Genomic DNA, 17491 nt, shown 5'->3' on the forward strand with positions numbered 1-17491 from the left:
TTCACAGAAAATATTAGTTTACCAAAATTTCTATAGATTGGTGAAAAAGAGGCACATTCCTATCATTTGTTTCTTTATTACTTCGTTCCTTTAACAAGAATGGCCACGGGGGAGGTCTTTATCAATAGGAAAAGCTGTAAAACGTAGTTATAAAAATACACTTTACTCAAAAACACATGCCCTCCTTCACTTTTCCCAATCATCCAGTGGGCCAGATCGGAGTCTTTGCTGGGCCGATTCTCCCCCCCAGGCCTCATTTCTAACACCTCTGACCTAGTTGGTTTTAATACATTTTTTAGACAAAGAATTTCTTTAAATAATTAACAATAAAAAAAGGTTCAGCTTTATTACGAACTGTACAATAACACAGTGCAAAGGCACACTTCATCTCTAATGTATATTACAAGCCAACATTGTACATGCTTTCTCAATAGAAAGCAGGTTTATAAAATATTTAAGCAATTTAAAAGAAATGTTAAAAAAACAAACTCAAGCTGCTGTTTTCAGTTAAATACCATCTATTACATTCAGGCCAAATGAACTCAGCATAAATTATCCAAGTGGTCCACTTGTTTGTTGTTATGTTGCCTTGAGACCGAAACCAATCAGTACAGCAGCTCAATATGAACAACATATTTACAGTAAAAAGTTTAAAAGTTAAAAATGTTCCAATATTGACTTTTTCTTTTCTTGGTCTTAACTGAACTGATCCATAATATCATAATTCCATTGAAATTATATTATTTTGGCTTGTACGCTGAGTAACATAAAACGTAACTTTAGTGAAAGACACGGCATACAGATGCAGACTGGTGCGTAAAACAACTCCACCAGCACCAACCAAAGTGGTTTGTACCAGCTGTGTGACCAACAACAACCGAACAGTCCTCCTGAGAGCCCCAAACGCTCTCTGAACAAAATTATGAGTAACTGTCTTTTGAACTTCTCCGTCCATTCTCGTAATCAGAGTCCCGTCTATGTCTGTGCCTGTCCTTGTGACGGCTGCTGTAGTCGTCGCTGTGATGCCTCTCTTTCCTCTTCTCAGCATAGCGGTCATCCGAATGTCCGTGGTGCCTGCCCCTCTCCTTGTACTTATCATCATAGCTGCGATCATGCTTTTTCTCCCGCTCGTGGTGCCTGCTCTTTTTACCGTGATAGGAGTCCCTGTGGTAGCTGTGCCTTCCGTGGTCTTTGTCTTCTGTGTGTCGCGGCCTCTCCCACGGGTCACTGTATCGCTCCTCTAAACGCTTGTAGTCTTTGTCCACGGATGAGGGTTGGCCAGATGGTTCAGAGCAACTCTCGGGGTACTGTGACTGAGGTCCAGGGGGAGCCTGTGAAGTGCTGTCTTGAGCCCACTGCATGCTATGGTTCTGGTTCTGGATGTGAGGGGTGGGTACAGTATTAGAAGTAGGGGCAGATGGAGAATCATAGCTGCCAGATTCCTGAGGCTGTTGCTGCTGCAACGGGGACGGTCTTGTGCTGTTGTTTACTGGGAGAGCTGGTGCCATTGCTGGGTTATACTGGGACTGAGAGGCTCCTGTTTGACACTCTGCTGGAGTTCCTTGGACCGTAGGAGGATTCACTGTCTGAGTCAATACAGCACCAGCCTGCGCTACACCAGGCTCATTCTTTTTACAAGGAAACGACTGAACGGCTGTTTGACTTTGTTCTTCAGCTTTGTGCTTGGCCTGAGAGAGCTGTAAATATCCTTGGTGAAATGGGACGATTAGATCATTCCTAGTGCTGCTCAACACAGGAACAGGTTTAGGGCTGGAAGGATCTGGGAGGCTGGCTTTATCCTTCTGTGACACCATTGTTTTATCTTCATTCACAGTGGAATATGCTGAAGATTTTTTCAATATTCCACTTAAAGGAGGCTTTGAGCTACTTGCGTGATCTGCAGCAGACTGGGATTTTGGCTGCAACAAAGAATTCCCTTCAGTTGTTTCTTTTTCACTTTCAGACAAAAGGCCAGTGTCGCCTTTGTTTGCCGACGTAGCACTGCTAGTTTCAGTCCCGCTTGGAGCTGCTGACAGGCCTGCCAGGAAGTCTTCAGTCGATACATCTGGAGGCTTATCTTTGAGTGAGACAGATGTACCCTGGCTCCCTACTGCAGCTTTCTTTTCCAGCAAGTTGGTAGCAGCTGATGTATCAGATGGGCTTGATAGCTCCGGTTCAGTTTTAGCAGGTTTAGCTTCTTTCTTCTTGATGACAAAGCGCTCTCGTGGGGCAGCAGCTGTTGGACTTTTTGAGCTCCCAACTGATGTCTCCGGTTTTGGAGCAGGCTGAGTCTTCAAGGCATCCTGTGCTGTACTTGAGGGTTTAAACCCAACATCAGGCAGAGGTGGTAATTCTCCACCCCAGCCTACTAGCACACCTGGAAGAAAGCGAAGGGGTTTCTGAGGCTCCTGATTGTTGGTCTCCTCTGATGCAGATGTTTCTTCAAAAGACTGTGCAATAGGCTCATCGACATCTTCAGTAGTGTTAAGTGGTTTTTCCTTCTCCTTTTGAAGTGCACTAGTCAAGGAAGAGAGAAAAAATTTCTCATCCTCCTCTTTTGCCCTGGTTTCTTTTGTGGAAATGGCCACAGGTTTTATTTCAGGAATAATCCTTGCAGATTCGTTCACATCCACAGTAAGAAAATCCCTTTTCGGTCTCTGGCGAATAATAAGTCCAAGGAGGAGGTTTCCACGGTTGTTTTCTAAACCTGAGAAATTAAAAGATTAAGTTTGAACATTTAAAAAAAAAAATTTTTTTTAATTTAATGAGAGAAAAATAATTGTGTTCCGGTTACCTGGCCCATCAAAGGGAACAAGCTGATGTGGAACTTTTTCTGTGGCACCTAAAGGGATGAGGTACATGTCCTTCACTTGTTTCAAATTATTGGACACCACCCCAAAACGCCTACGACTGCTGAAGTAGGCATACAAAAGAGTATAAGAGATCTCATCTTCCTCTGTCTCAGGGGAGAAGCGAATCAGGCACACTTCCTTTAATAAAACAAAAAGCATGTGTCAGTAAAATCTGTAACTCTGTTAAAAATCAAAACTTTTAAAGAGTGGTATTCAGTTCGACTTACTCAATATCAGGAATAATTAAAGCCAATTTATTTCTGTCAAATCATAAGCAAATCTCGGAAAACAAGAGAAACTTACTTTTGTTCCAGTTGCCCGAATTTTCTCCAAGTAGTCCCACACCGTCTGAGGACTAATCCTCCCACCAACCTGTATGCTATCTGGAAGGTCCTATTGGAGAAAAAACATGTTTTTAAATGAATAAATAAAAAGAGCACACCTTATGGAGTGTTAGAGATACAAAGTAGTTGGCAGTATTTGATCACTCATAAATCTGTAGTTACGTGGGAGTAATGTTACAAATCTAGTTCTTCCAGCTGGACTGTGGTTTATATTTCCTGTGTCCTAATAAACTGTTCTACAACAACAAGTGTCAGCACATTTCTGCAATGTTTTGTTTTAGTTTTTTAGTACATAAATACTCATGTCTGACTGCCATTTTCTCCCTGTATCTGTGCTAAAAGCAATCTTTATCCCACTGCCATTCATCAGAACTGGCTCTTGCCTGGCTGTTGCTTAAACAACTGTGTCAAAGAATACTAATATTCAGGGTTCATACGCATTTTTCAGGGTCAAATTCAAGCACTTTTTAAGCACTTTCAAGGTCAGTTTTCAAGCTTTTTCAGCACATTACCAAAAAAAAAAAAAGAATGCATGTTTCACTTAGCATCACCTCAATAAGGCCATGTAAAAATTAAAACAAATTGAAACAGACTGACATGCAAAGATGCTCGGCAGCCCAGGCAGAGAAATTTTGCTTTTAGACTTTGCGACTCATTTTATTTTTCTATCTGATAAGAAAATTATTTGGTCAGATAGTTATTTGTGTTGAATGAAATACAGTTTCAAGCACTTTTAAACACCACATCTAAATATCGGGCACTTTTCAAACCTTGAAAAGAAAATATTACAATTCAAGCATTCTCAAGGATTTCAAGCACCCGTACGAACCGTGAATATTTGTATTTATTGTCTTTCATCTTCCTCAGTTTTCCCCTTTTCTGAAACACTTTTCATTGTCAACCATAGTTTACAAAAGCTGTTTAAAACCCAAGTACAGTCTGATGTGTCAACTTTACCTCTGTCAAGTTGTCCAAAACACCTGAGACGGGAAAAGCTTTTGTCACCAACTTTGCCACAGCGTGCATATGAATGAATCCTTGCCACAGACACTTCAGGTTGGAAAGGAAAGTAGCTTCTTCCTCTCTTCCAGCTGCATGATCAGACCTGTGACAATGAAGGAGAAATAAATTAAGCACTGAAAGAAAACATTATCCAGATCCAGACAAAATGTCTAAAACAACTGCTTCGTACCCTATCTGAGCATTTTGGAAGCTCTCCTCTAAGACAGTGAGGTGCAGGTCATCGTCGATTGCGGGCGGCGTGGTGCCCTTTGTCTCCTCTGTTTTGGTAGACTGTCTCCTAACCACTGTAGTTGCAACTTTAACCACTTTGGTTGGTGCCTCCTCAACAGGGGGTGCCATTCGACCTTCAGAAAATATAACACCAGAGATCAATGGTGACAATACTGACTGAGATGTTTTATTAAAGACACAGGTTAATCTCTAGTCTTTTTTTTGTCCTCATGTTATCATTTACCTGTGCAGATTTTACAGTGTAGGTCAAATAAGTGAGACTTGTGTTGGCTTGTAGTGTCTTTAGCTGTGTTAGCATTCTCTTCCTTCTTCTCTGGAGTTTTTGGAGGTTCTGCTGAGACTTCAGTCACTCTGGGAGGAGGTTCAAGCTGGAAAAAAATAGGAAATAAGTTTAAGCAAACACATCACTAAGTCTGTTGCATGTAAACAGAAGCAATCTGTCGCTATATTCAACTTAAATGGATTACATGGGAGGAAATTTGTAGGAGCTTTTTACATGAGGCACAAAGATATGAATGCAGCACATTTCACAAAGTAATCAGACAGATGAACAGAACTGATGATGGTATATGAAGCGATGTAACTAATGTAAGGATACACATCTCATCACATTTCACTTACTATGCATGTTAAGCATAAACAGCACAATGATACCCTCACCTCTACAGGCTCCGGTGCTTTTACTGGTTCTTGACTTTCAATTTCAATTTCCCCTTTGTGTGTGATCTTAGTAATCGGCCGTCTCTCTGCCTCCCTTTGCTCTTTTTCAATCATCTCAATAGTCTGTAAAGCAAAGAATTAATTTGTTTTTTTTTCTATTCTAAAATACAACCATCTTTAAAAATACACTGTTAAACTATTACCTTAATAATATTTACTCAGTTTAAATCGGACATCACAACTGTAAACTACTGTAATTTGTTTGGTAAATTTATGCAATACTACTGGGGGAAAAAAGACAAGCATTACTTACATGTCGGTTTTCTCTTTGTCGCCAAGCAGCCAGTTCTTTTGAGGCCAGTTCCTCGGGACTCATTCGAATTAAGTTAGCAGGAGAAATTTCACCTTTGAGAACCCTCTTACAAAGGATCTAAAAAGATCAATAAAGACAAAGCAAATGAAACTATTCTTATAGTAAAAGTGGAAACATTACATTTAGACCATGCCTGACATAAAATGATACTTACATTATTTTTAGTATCTTTAAGGTTAAACATTAAGCTTCTGTATTTGTTCTTGTACTTGTTGTCAGTGTCTTTATACAAGTGAAAAAGTTCTCGCTCTATCTTCTTTGCAAGTTCGGAAGCCCTTTCCACCGAGATGTTCAAATCAGAGTCCTTCAATCTGAAATGCAGAAAGTGCACACAGGCGATTATAAAGTGCCCTGATTTTAAAAAATGTAACATGCACACATCTTTCGAAAGTGTTGAAAAACTGACCTCTGTACGAGGATTTCTTTCAGAGAATCACGCACACTTCTCCTGATTGCCTCCAGAGACACGGGTTTCTTTGAAGCCAAGGATGGAGCCTTATGTTTTGACTCTTGTTTCACTGAGACACCTGTGAAGACAGAGTGACAAAATCCACTGAGTGAGTGGGGAAAAATCTGTCGTCATAAAGAAACATTTATTCCACACAGACTTTGCTTACAAAAACTAATCCCAAAAAAGGACATCCTGAAATCCTAACATTTACAAAAACTACGTACAATATGACACAGATATGTTTATACTTTATAATACACAATATCATTTTGTTAAATGTTACAAAATGGACTTATTTCCAAGATGGCATGTAGAGTATTTTCTCATACGAACAATTAAAAATAAATACTTTTTAAAAGTCTGCTGTGAAAACTCAAACCAGAACGTGTAATTACATCTGACAACATCTGAGCAGATTACCATCCAAAGCACATTTCTAAAACACAGAGTAAATTAAGAGCTGTCCAAAAACACTGCCTGACTGAAATCTGGCAGACTAACTTTGATCACATTTTAAAGAGAACGAGTAATACAACTCGTCTGCGTAAACGCAGCCGAGAACAAAATTATTAAATCACAGATTATAAACACAAATTTATGCAACTGTTATCTTCCATGCTAACAAAAAAAAAAAAGACTGTTGTATTTTAGTATTAAAAGGCTCACTGACTTGTGCTGCATTATGTTCCTACTTTAGTAGCTGTATGTTTAATAGAGTAAACTGATAAGTAAATACCCTGATGTCAACTACAGAAGTAATGCTATTACTTAAGGTGATGCAATTTTAAGCTCTCTCATATATAAATGAGACCTCAAAGGACTGTACTAACTGTCATTAATATACTGCTCATGTGCTGTGAAGGTCCTAAGTTAATTTTGTTTACACACCCAGTGAATGCAGCCTGGCCTTGAACCCAATGTGATATTAAAACAGGACAAAGTTAATTATACATTCAAAGCTAATGAAAAATTACCTGTTTTATGAGTTGCTTCTCGGGCATCTGTGGACTGCCTTCTCTCTGCATCCTATTGTAAGAATTAAGTCCCCGTTACATAAATTTTATATATCATAAGACTGAAAACATACATATGACAACAACAACAACACACTTTACATTATACCCCTTAGCTAAAGTAAAAAAAAAAGTGAGCTTTTGGTGTGTAAAACCATACTAAAATATGGCGAGTGCACTGTGTTGATCACGCACCCATGTGCACACCTCTTGTGCTGGCAAAGTTAAATCAAAGAGACAAACCATTGCATAATGGTAACAGTGGCTATGATTAGTATCAGTGGATAAATTAGCTGGGGAAAGATATAAATATTTGCTGTGTGTGAATAGTTTAAATCTATTAGATATAAATAAATATTTATATTATGAGTTAGAGTTAACTGAGAGATACTGCTTACCTTTTTTACTGGTCTGACTCCCCCTGATGTGAGGGGTTGAGAGGACCCAGGACGAGGTTTAGGAGGCAGCTTCTGGTCGGGTGTCTCGCTCTTTGCTGGAGCTTCTGGTTTGGGTGCACTCGCTGGCTCAGGCCCCACCTTCTTGGTTTCTTCCTCGCAGCACTTCAAGCACACGTACATCTGGTCCTCCTCCTCCATTTCTCGCACTTTCGCCAGGTCAAGACCAACACAGTCACCATGGAACCAGTCATCACAGCGACCGCAACCTACCATGAACCTAAAAAAAACAACCAAAAAAACGGAAGTACGATTATTAGAGGCGTGTTTGCAGCTTAGCACTGGGACAGAAACAGAATGCGACACAAAGGCAGAAATTCTTTTACAGCTGATTAAACTTTATTTTATATTTAGGTTAAGGAGCAACACTTACATGTTATTGTGGTGCTTTTTGCAGAGGCCACAACAGTTGTTTCCATCCCACACAGTCTCACTATTAGCGACTTGCTCGTCCACAGCGTCCTTCTTCACAACGGGCGCATTATCTGGAATAAACAGCTGCGGCTCGTCCACAGAGATGCTTCTTGCATTTTTACTCTTTTGTCTCTGAAGAATCTTCTCTAGCTTTTTCATTTTGGACTTTTCCTGCCCTCCTTCTTCAGGTGTTTTTAAAGAATTTCCTAGATGACTGTGCGGGGGAGGAGTCTCACTTTTTGAGCTGTTTTGGGCCGTACTACGTTTGGCTGGTCCCTGCTGATCACCAACGCGGTTGCCAGATGATGGAATTTTCTTTCCCACAGAAGTAGGAGAACTTGGTAATTTTGGCTTCACTTTAGCATCTACTGCACCCTGTAGCTTTTGTACTTTAGTAGCATGCTCACTTTGAATGTTTTCTGCAGGCCTTTTCAAAGGTACAACATCTTGCTTTTCCTTTCCAGATTTAGTTTTGTGCAGCTCTCCTCTTGGCGTGATTTTGGATGGCATATTTTGGGTAACTTTATGCTCCTTAATTGTATTGCTTGTTTTCTGTAAAACGAATTCCTTATTCTTTACTGATGACGGTCCTTGTTTAGGCTTTGGCAGCATTTTAGACACATTCAGTTGTTTTTCATTACCATCTGTCTTGTTACTAACAGTAGCTGTGTTGTTCTCTTTGCTCTGTGGCTGTTTAATAACATCATTTCCTTTACTGACTGGCTTTTGCTTCTCTGGAACACTCTGATTGTCAAGTTTTGCCTCTTTCGTGCCAGTATTTAACGTCCCGTTTGTCGTCTGTACATCATTTGGATTTACATATGGGCCCAGCCCATGACTTGCATCATCAGCTGAGCTCTTCTGACTTACATCCATCTCTTCCACACTCTCTGCTGCGGGATTCTGTACACTGGCTGCTTCATCTGGCAAAACTGTGAAACCAACTTCCCCACCGTAAGAAAAACCATCGTCCGAGCATGCAGACTGGTTTGCATCGACACCCTGTGTGTACGAGGGTCCTGGTAGCAATTCAATCTTGAAACCTCCAATTGTGACTGTCAGTCGTCTCAATACAACAGTTGGATTCAGCCAGACCCCACCATCAAGCTCATTAATGTTGACACGTCCTCCGAGAGTTAATTCTCTCTTTAGATCAGGACCTGTGACTCCTTTCTCAATAAGAAATGACTTGCATAGCCTGTTGGCTGGTTTTCTTGCCGGCCGCCCTCGGGTCATGGTATTGGTGGGTGTGTTAGGCTCCTGGTCACCACTGTGTTCTGTTTAAATAAACAAAAGCAAAACTTAAAAGCTGCTGATGTTCTTGGTGACTATTGGTGACTTGGTGACTCAGGGGAACAACTAAGCTGTAGTGCCTCTTCACCTCACTGTACGATACCTTGTGCAATACTTTTTTGTAAATATTCAATGGTGCAATAGACCTCAATACTTGAAATGTGCAATTCACTTGTATTTTTATTTTTTATTCCTATTTATTCTATTTATCCCCTTCATATATTTTATTTATATTTGTCTCTGTATTTATATGTGTGTGTGTGTGTGTGTGTGTGTGTGTGTGTGTGTATATATAATATACTGTAACTGTAACTTCTGTCGGTGCTGTGCTTTTTGGAAATTGAATTTCCCAGAGGAACCCACCCGAGGGATTAATAAAGTTCTATCTTATCTTATCTTATCTTATTATGCTATCTTGGCCAGGTCTCCGTTGAAAAAGAGGTTTTAATCTCAATGGGATTTTCCTGGTTAAATAAAGGTTAAATTTTAAAAGCAGACTAGTCGACTACTCTAAAAGACAGGGGGGAAAAAAACATAGGAAACATTAACTGAGTGCACTTTAAATAGAAAAAGTTCTACATTAGCCAAATAAATACTTCCTGTGTATTTTAGAGGACCTTCCCCAGTGAAATGTGCAACATGTTCCAGTGTGAATAGTTTTGCAAACACACACAATATCAGATTATTTTGCAGAGCTAGGGTAACCTTAGCAGTACTAGCACCGGTATCCTTTATATATTTGGTTCTGTCTGTCCACATCTGGCTAAAGAATATGGTTACATCTGGCTTAGGTTGGTATTCTACTTTTTATTCTAAAAAAAAAATTGACACACTGCTGCTCTTTTATTCCTTTTCTTTTTTTTCCACATTAGTTAGTACGGCTGTCATCTATTTGCTTTGCCCCTTGCTTGTTTACAAAAAAAAAAAACAGAGAGAGAAGAAGAGAAAAACAGTCTGTTGGGACTGGAGCCCTGTGGTGTCGTAACACCTTTGAACCAGTAACTGCAACTGTACATTAATAAAAATACTAAATGTAACCAAATCACAAGGGCAGCAATGTTTAAACATCTAGTTGTGTACATCCCTAAAAGTCTCACAGGGTGGAAAGAGAAAGAAAATAAACTTGCATCGACTTACCGTTCTCTAAACTGCGTGAACGTTTCTTCTGCCTGACATCAAGTTGCTTAACTTGTGCACTCTCTGAAACAGCTGGTTCACCAGGGAGGCCTGTGGGTGCCGAACCACTATCGAGACCTGCAAAAGCAAAAATAAATAAATGTAATGTCCTTAATAAATATACAATTTGAAAAAAATGTAAAAACTGCAGTCCAAATTCAATGGCAGTCTGACACTGCTACATTTACAATAATACTGAATCCTTTTATATTGTTTCTTTAAAAATTTTTTGTATTTTTCTCCATCATTACTGAAACAACACTACTTTAATTTACCTTCAGTTACCCTAACGCTGATATTTACGTGTTGACAAGCAAAGAAGCACGGTGAAAATGTTCCCTGCATATCTCAGTACAAGACGACCCTCTACAGTGTTTGTTTTTTGAAGCACCTGAAGAGTTAAAGTCTAACTGAGCAAAAATCAGCACAGATAAAATAGTCTGTAGGTGAAGAATCAGAGTTATACATTGAGTTATACATTAACAACTTAATATTTAAAACTTTCACCATCAACTTTTCAAGTAAAGTGTGGATGACTTTTTTTTTCCAGGCAGCCACACATGCATTTGTTAGTTAACTTTCACTCAAAGTTTGAATCTACACTGATTTATCTACATTTTGGCCACTTTTTTGTGCCTTCAAACATACTTGTGGAGCCAGCAATCTGAAAAGCAGGGTCTTCATTATCCAGCAGACTGAACTGAGTGCTTGCACATCCAAACATGGGATCTTTGTCACTGAGCATGTTCTTCAGTGAATCTTCCAGTCTGAGTCCTGTCCCAAACTCATTACTGGCTTCACACTCCAAATTCTGACCTATTACCAGGGAGTCATCCAACTGGTCACTGGGTATTAAATGGTTAAAGGTGTCCACAATATCCATGAATGCTGCTGCCTTCCTGCACCAAAAACAACACAGAAAAGATGCAGGAATAGCAGACAACTGATAAACTGTTAATATATGTTTCTCTGTTTGTTTTTCAAAGACAGCAACGTCTTGTGTTTCTCCCTGCACCACAGAATGCATCCAATTATGGGGACAAGTGTAGTACAAACTAAGCAAACCAACAAAAACACAAAATATTCCCTGATTTCGAGGGACAGCGAAAACTTTGTGACTGATAACAAACAAAAAACAAAGTTACAGCGAGCGATCGGTGCACTTTCTGAAGACTTTGCCATCAGTTCAGTGTATACATGTTGTATCTGATGAGCAAAGTGGTATATACCTTAAATCTCCACATATGGGAAGCCTCATCCAGCTACTCTGCAGTCCTAATACGTTAACCCAACGCTTCTTAGCCACTGCTATTTTTGTTTCTGTGCATTTTCAAAGACTTTTATCGGGTGAGTAATGTAAATACAAGAAAAGCATGTCTAAAACCACCGACTTGCAATAGTAAATGCTACTATTTTCACATCAAGCAACACCACGACTTCACAGCCTGGAGAAGGCCACAATCAGTGTGCAAACCAATAACGCTACATGAATGTTAGCAAACTAAAGCGCATCTCTGGACGCTTTTATTTAAGTTCAGCCAAAAATATCTTTCTGTCCACGAGAAGCACGGCGTTCCTGACGCCAGGTTTTGCCAATGAGTTGTTAGCTAGTTAACATGCTAACGTTTATGTCAGCTTATGACAATCGCGTATGTTAACAAGCTAACGGTAACTTACGGAGGAAGTTACCACCCAAGCTAACTCACTTTTTGAAACCCATTCAGCCTTACAGGCAGCACATTTGTATCAATAAACAGCCGCGCCCGAAAATTTCAAAAGCGCCAAACAAAATGTGCAAACATATGGTTAGACAGCTCGACGATAAATATGCACGACGGCGAGCTAGCTAGGCGGCTATAGCACAGGCCCTAGCTGCCAAGTTTGTTTGTAGCCTGAGTGCAGCTAGCGGACGTTACTTGATGACCCCCCACATGCATCTGTTCCAACGCTTGCAGCTCAAATATTTACAAGTAGTTATTTTTACATATACATATTTATAGCACTCCCACCTCTCTTGTCGCGATGCTGTTGCCAACTCATGTACGGTTACATACTAGCAAAGCAGCTCCCAGTAACTTCCTCCAACTCAGCCGTCATTCGCCCCGATGCTGCAAAGTCCCTGACAGGCAGCGCGGCGTTGTCACGTGGCTTGTGTTTACAGGTAGCTTAGCAGCCGATTGTACAGAGAGAGCACATCTGGATGGTTTGTTTTTGTTGTGTCTGCTTTGTCAGTGTCCGGATGGTTAATTTTCACTAAGAGCAAGCGGTTTGTTTTTATCAAACTGTCGACCATCGCACTTAGAGAACACGAGAAGCTGGACAGGCTCGAAGAAAACTTCGCTTTATAAAACTGGCAAAGTTACATATTTAACACAGCCTGGTATTGAAAACAGTCGGTTACTTAGTAAAGTAGATTTGCCATTCTTTTCTGAGTGCATGTCCTGTAATAGAAACATTTTTATATAAGAAAAAGGCAAGCAAAAGCTCCTTAAAGTTTAAGTTTAACTCTTCGAGGGCTCATACCATTCATGATGTTTGAGTTCATTTGAGTTAAAATATATAAAATCATGATCATCAAGGATTGTTATTTCTTAAGTCGTTTGCATATCTCTCATACTTCCATGTTTCAGATCATCAAATATATTTAAATGTTAGACAAAGAACGTAAGTAAACACAAGAAGAATTTTTAAATGGCAATTTCATATATTAAGGGGAAAAAAGCTATCCAAACCTACTTGACCCTATGTGAAAAAGTAATTGCACCTCTTTGGAAATCATGAATTAAACGTGAACCACATTTTTTGGAAAGCTGCGTTCAATGTTTTCTAGACACACCTGGGGTTGATTTCTGCCAGACCTGAGTATTAAGAAATCACTTTACTAGAACCTGCCTGACAAAGTAAAGTAGACTAAAAGATAAAACAAACAAAAAAACAACAAAAAAAAACAGCATATCATGCCAAGGTCTAAAGAAACACAAGAGCAGCTGAGAGACAAATGTCCCTGATATCTATCAGTGCGAAAAGGGTTACAGAGTCATATCTAAGACTATGGGAATCTTGATGATCCTTTGGTTAGAGAAAATAAATGAAGCTTTCTCCTTTGCTCAGCAGATTTGAATCTTGTAGTAAATAACTTCTTCAGATTGGCAGTTAATGTTGCATTTATTTCTTTGAACATAATGAATGACATTTTTGAGTCAACCTTATCGTGAAGTTTTACTAACTGAGATTTCAGAAAACAATTTGCTGGTGTAATCTCTTGAACCCATCTTGTGTGTTATCCAAATATCTCTTTTCTATAGTGTTGGGTTTGAAACTGATGTCATATAATTTACACCCCAGACCAGCACAATAACCGAGACATGAAGATTAAAAAAGAATACAAAAATGTAAGCGTCTTGCAGTCCAGTTGTTTCAAAATATTAAGTAAGGTCAACAATGTTGTTTAAATGATGAATGAGATGCTCATGAATGATACAGTCTGCTTTAATAGGGATGCTTAATTAAATTAATTAAATAAAAGGATGGATGTGTTTCAGTTATTTAAGATTCAAGAGATCAACATTAAAAGAAATAACACATTTGCACATACTATATATATCCTTTATTGCATTCATCCATTAGTCATCACTCAGTGCAACTCTACCTACCACAATAGGATCTAACATTACTTCAATATAGTCTTTCAAACAGTGTAACTTTGAAGTAATTTTTCATTACAAAATTTAGGAAAAACGTTTAAGAAGTCAGACATCCTTTACTTGGAAATGTGATCCAGGATTCAAAGATTAAAGAGCAAAGATTTTCTTATCAAAAAAAAAAACAAATGAATGCACTGAGTCATGCATTTCTATGTTTAACACTTACTAAACTTCAATCTCTAAAAAAATTTTTTTTACCACATTTTCACAGTATATGTATATAATGCTTATTTTAATATTCAACCTTTAAAATAAAATAAATGCATTTTATTTATATTGAAGCAAATGTGTTTAATAAAAGTTAGAAAAAGTGAGTTAAAAATTATAAAATTTAATTATATAAGAAAAATTATAACGCAGTCTCACATTGCACAGTGATTAATAAGAAGAAATAAGTGTTATTTTTTTATTGCTTTTATTGGGGCAACTGCTCTTTTAATCTCTCATGCGGGTCTAATCCATACCACAGTACATCCTGTTCCACAGCAGCCCAAGCCATTCGCTCAGTGGTAAATGTGGCAGCCCAGTGGCCTGAAGGAGAAACAACAATTGCACCTCCGGCTCCTTTGACACGGTCTCCCATGTGCTGCAGAGACATCTGCGAAGCCTCTGTTACTGATTTACCTGTAAAGTGGAGAAGAAATAGGAACACAGGCGGCTAATGAAAAATGGAAAATTAACTTCAGCTTGTGTTATTTCACAGCACATTCTCCTTTAATAATTGCTTCTAAGATCTTCTTAATCTGCTCAGAAACACAATTTACTAAATAACTGTGAGAGGCAATATTGCAAAACTGGAATTACTCACATGAGTTGCATGAGTTGCACTGTTCAGGATAATGGACTAAAACATGAAGAACTGATAAATTCCCATAAACAAACTGTGTGCGTTTGTGATACTTTACCTTGTTCAATTTTTGAAAGAATCAGTCTGGCCAGTGTGACTTTAAGAATAGATTCTCCATGGCCGGTACAGGATACTGCACCACTCAAGTTGTCTGCATACCCTCCACAGCCTTATTTACAAGAGACAACGTGAACAACAGAAGCAAACATTAAAACACCTTTTTGCAGATTGCAGTGAATATGCTAAAGTAACCTGTAGTAAAGTGAAGAGTATGATTAAATGAAATGTTTGGACAATGTAAGGTCTTTGGTTTGACTTTATCATTTTACTGTCAGTGTTAAAACAGCAGTTTTAGAAGTCATACCAATGACTGGGGAGTCTCCTACTCTTCCAACCATTTTATTCCTAATCCCTCCCGTTGATGTTGCACATGCGACATTACCAGCAGAGTCGAGAGCTACCGCCCCAACGGTATCATGAGCCCTGGGATGAAGAAATGTTATATTATTCAAAAAAAATCAGCTGCAAAAGAAAATGCAAATTAGATCTGAAATGTTTTCAGACATAGCATCACAAGGAGGAAGCTCATTTGATTCATTAAAACACACAGTGCTTAGACAACTGATCAATGTAAGGTTGATGCCAAAACTGGCCCAAATTTCAAAATGTGACCTTTATTTGCCTAATAAATATCAATATCATTTTTAGTTTTTGGAAATTCATAAACCTAGGTCTAGGCTGCTGGGGGTTTCCTATTGGTGTTTCTTCTTCATTCACCTTGTTTACTCTCTGTGTCTTTATGTAGCATTCTGCATTCAATTATTAATAACTAATAATAACCGATGATTAAATGCTCTTTTCTACAATATGTCTTCTGTTCTGTCTCTCTCCCCTCACCCACCGGCTGTCGCAGCAGATGGTTGCCTCTCATGTCTGGTTCTCCAGGAGGTTTCTTCCTTTTAAAAGGGAGTTTTTACTTCCCACTGTCACCAAATGCTTGCTTGGTCTTTTGATTATTTGGGTTTTCTCTACCTTACAATATAAAGCACCTAGAGGCAACTGCAGTTGTGATTTGGCGCTATATAAATCCAATACAACTGAATTGAAATTGATCCCGCAGATGCATACCATTGAGTGTTGAAATCTTCTATTACTCCAGTCATGTAATTCTTGTGCTTCTCCCATTCTCTCCTCTCATACTCAGTCACCAGTGTTTCAGTGGGGACTGTGCTTATACCAATGCTTTCTGCAAACAAGTTTGCACCTTGGCTTGTCAACATTACATGGGATGTCTGAGGAAGAAAATAGGTAAGACAAAGTTGAAACATTAAATAAATCTCACAGCACTGAACACAATGTAGCAAACATAACATTGCTATAAGGTACCACTAGAGACAAAAGCAGCTTCATGTATCAAACTGCGATTCCACAGAAATGCCCTAAAAATGACCTTAAAGTTATAATCATAAAAGCAACAGGCAGGATACTGGCCATGCACACAAGGAATATCTCCCTCTGCCCAGAAAGTTATCCAGATGCCAGCTTGAATTATAGTAAGACACCCTCAATAACCAAGTTTACCAATAAGACTGTGTTTTCTTTGCAAGACCTGAAAAGAACTTAGAAAATTACTTTGGGGGACTTCATAATTTGTTTTCAGAATGGACAATTCAGGGACAAATGACTGTGTTATTTCCAGAACTATATAATGGGCTTTCTATTACTCTGTCCTGAGCCTGAGGGATTGCCTCTCCACTCTTTGGAGAAATCACCTGTGCCTCTACCATACAGCTATATATTCATATGTATACCAGCAGTGAAAACACTGCATTTGCTTTACTGAAGAAATGTCAAAATGGTACTAGAATGTGGTCAATATAAATTATTTAATCCTGTAATGTCCTAAACTGAATGTTTTTATGAGATTTACTGTAAGATGCAAATATTTATTTGCTTTTCATTTACTGTGTCATTAAAAACTCATTGCCATGATTTCTTTAGTTTATATGAAAGAGTTACTTTTATACTTTTATATTTCTTGAGTCTTATGAGGTAGTATAGACCAAGTGGCAAGGAAGGTGATAGCATCAGCATACCAGTCAAGTTTCTTTTAAGTGTACTTTATTTCTGGCATCTCCGTTATACCATTTTAAAACTCTGGTAGGTAAAACTCTCACTTGCTTTATACAGGAATTTAAACACACCTGAACCTCATTAGTCTCTACCATTGAAATATAGGTTAGACCAAACAATATGATTCCAAACAAAAAAAACAGGAATAAGATTATGAATCCGATTGAGAAACTCATTTACACAGTTAAGTGGTTTGAAAAGTTAAACACTGCATACAATACAAATCAAAAGGTTACTTTAAAGAAAATAAACAATACTATGCAAAATGAAAAACCCTTAATTTGGTTTCACCCAGTGACGCACTCAATGACATCATGACCCTATATAAACAGGAAGTACTGAGGCGGCCCCTCCCACACACCTGTTTTAGATATAGGACCTGAACAATTGGACAAATATGGTAAACAACATCCATCCATCCATTCGCTTCCGCTTATCCTTTTCAGGGTCGCGGGGGGCGCTTGAGCCTATCCCAGCTGTCATAGGGCGAGAGGCAGGGTACACCCTGGACAGGTCGCCAGT

The 17491-nt window shown here is 38.8% G+C and overlaps 2 protein-coding genes across 5 annotated transcripts in view; both read right to left on the minus strand.

Moving 5' to 3' along the window:
- Positions 1 to 60: 60 nt before the first annotated feature.
- Positions 61 to 12416, minus strand: phf3 (PHD finger protein 3). Of its 3 annotated transcripts, none has more exons than XM_005737126.1 (16): positions 12295 to 12416; positions 10934 to 11184; positions 10247 to 10363; positions 7776 to 9093; positions 7346 to 7622; positions 6909 to 6960; positions 5890 to 6010; positions 5638 to 5794; positions 5424 to 5540; positions 5111 to 5233; positions 4674 to 4818; positions 4389 to 4563; positions 4154 to 4301; positions 3156 to 3245; positions 2795 to 2990; positions 61 to 2707 (listed from the first exon to the last, which is right to left on the minus strand). In XM_005737126.1, exons 2-16 carry the CDS (start codon positions 11166 to 11168, stop codon positions 921 to 923), a joined length of 5058 nt encoding a protein of 1685 aa, XP_005737183.1. In that variant the 5' UTR covers positions 11169 to 11184; positions 12295 to 12416; the 3' UTR covers positions 61 to 920. The 3 variants fall into 3 exon arrangements, with proteins under 3 accessions (XP_005737183.1, XP_005737182.1, XP_005737184.1); XM_005737125.2 differs by lacking the exon at positions 12295 to 12416 and adding an exon at positions 11515 to 12256; XM_005737127.1 differs by lacking the exon at positions 10934 to 11184.
- Positions 12417 to 14356: 1940 nt separating this feature from the next.
- Positions 14357 to 17491, minus strand: part of LOC102204301 (isoaspartyl peptidase/L-asparaginase) — a 7865-nt gene continuing 4730 nt past the window's right edge. For both annotated transcript variants that reach the window (XM_005737128.1, XM_005737129.1), the window contains exons 4-7: positions 15965 to 16128; positions 15201 to 15319; positions 14895 to 15005; positions 14357 to 14613 (exon numbers count right to left, since the gene is read on the minus strand). In XM_005737128.1, the coding sequence (XP_005737185.1) occupies positions 14405 to 14613; positions 14895 to 15005; positions 15201 to 15319; positions 15965 to 16128 (603 nt within the window). In that variant the 3' untranslated portion in view covers positions 14357 to 14404. The remainder of the gene's footprint in view (positions 14614 to 14894; positions 15006 to 15200; positions 15320 to 15964; positions 16129 to 17491) is intronic.

Source organism: Pundamilia nyererei, unplaced genomic scaffold, assembly GCF_000239375.1.
Source record: "Pundamilia nyererei isolate P.nyererei 1_Seehausen unplaced genomic scaffold, PunNye1.0 scaffold00073, whole genome shotgun sequence".
Lineage (NCBI taxonomy): Eukaryota > Metazoa > Chordata > Actinopteri > Cichliformes > Cichlidae > Pundamilia > Pundamilia nyererei.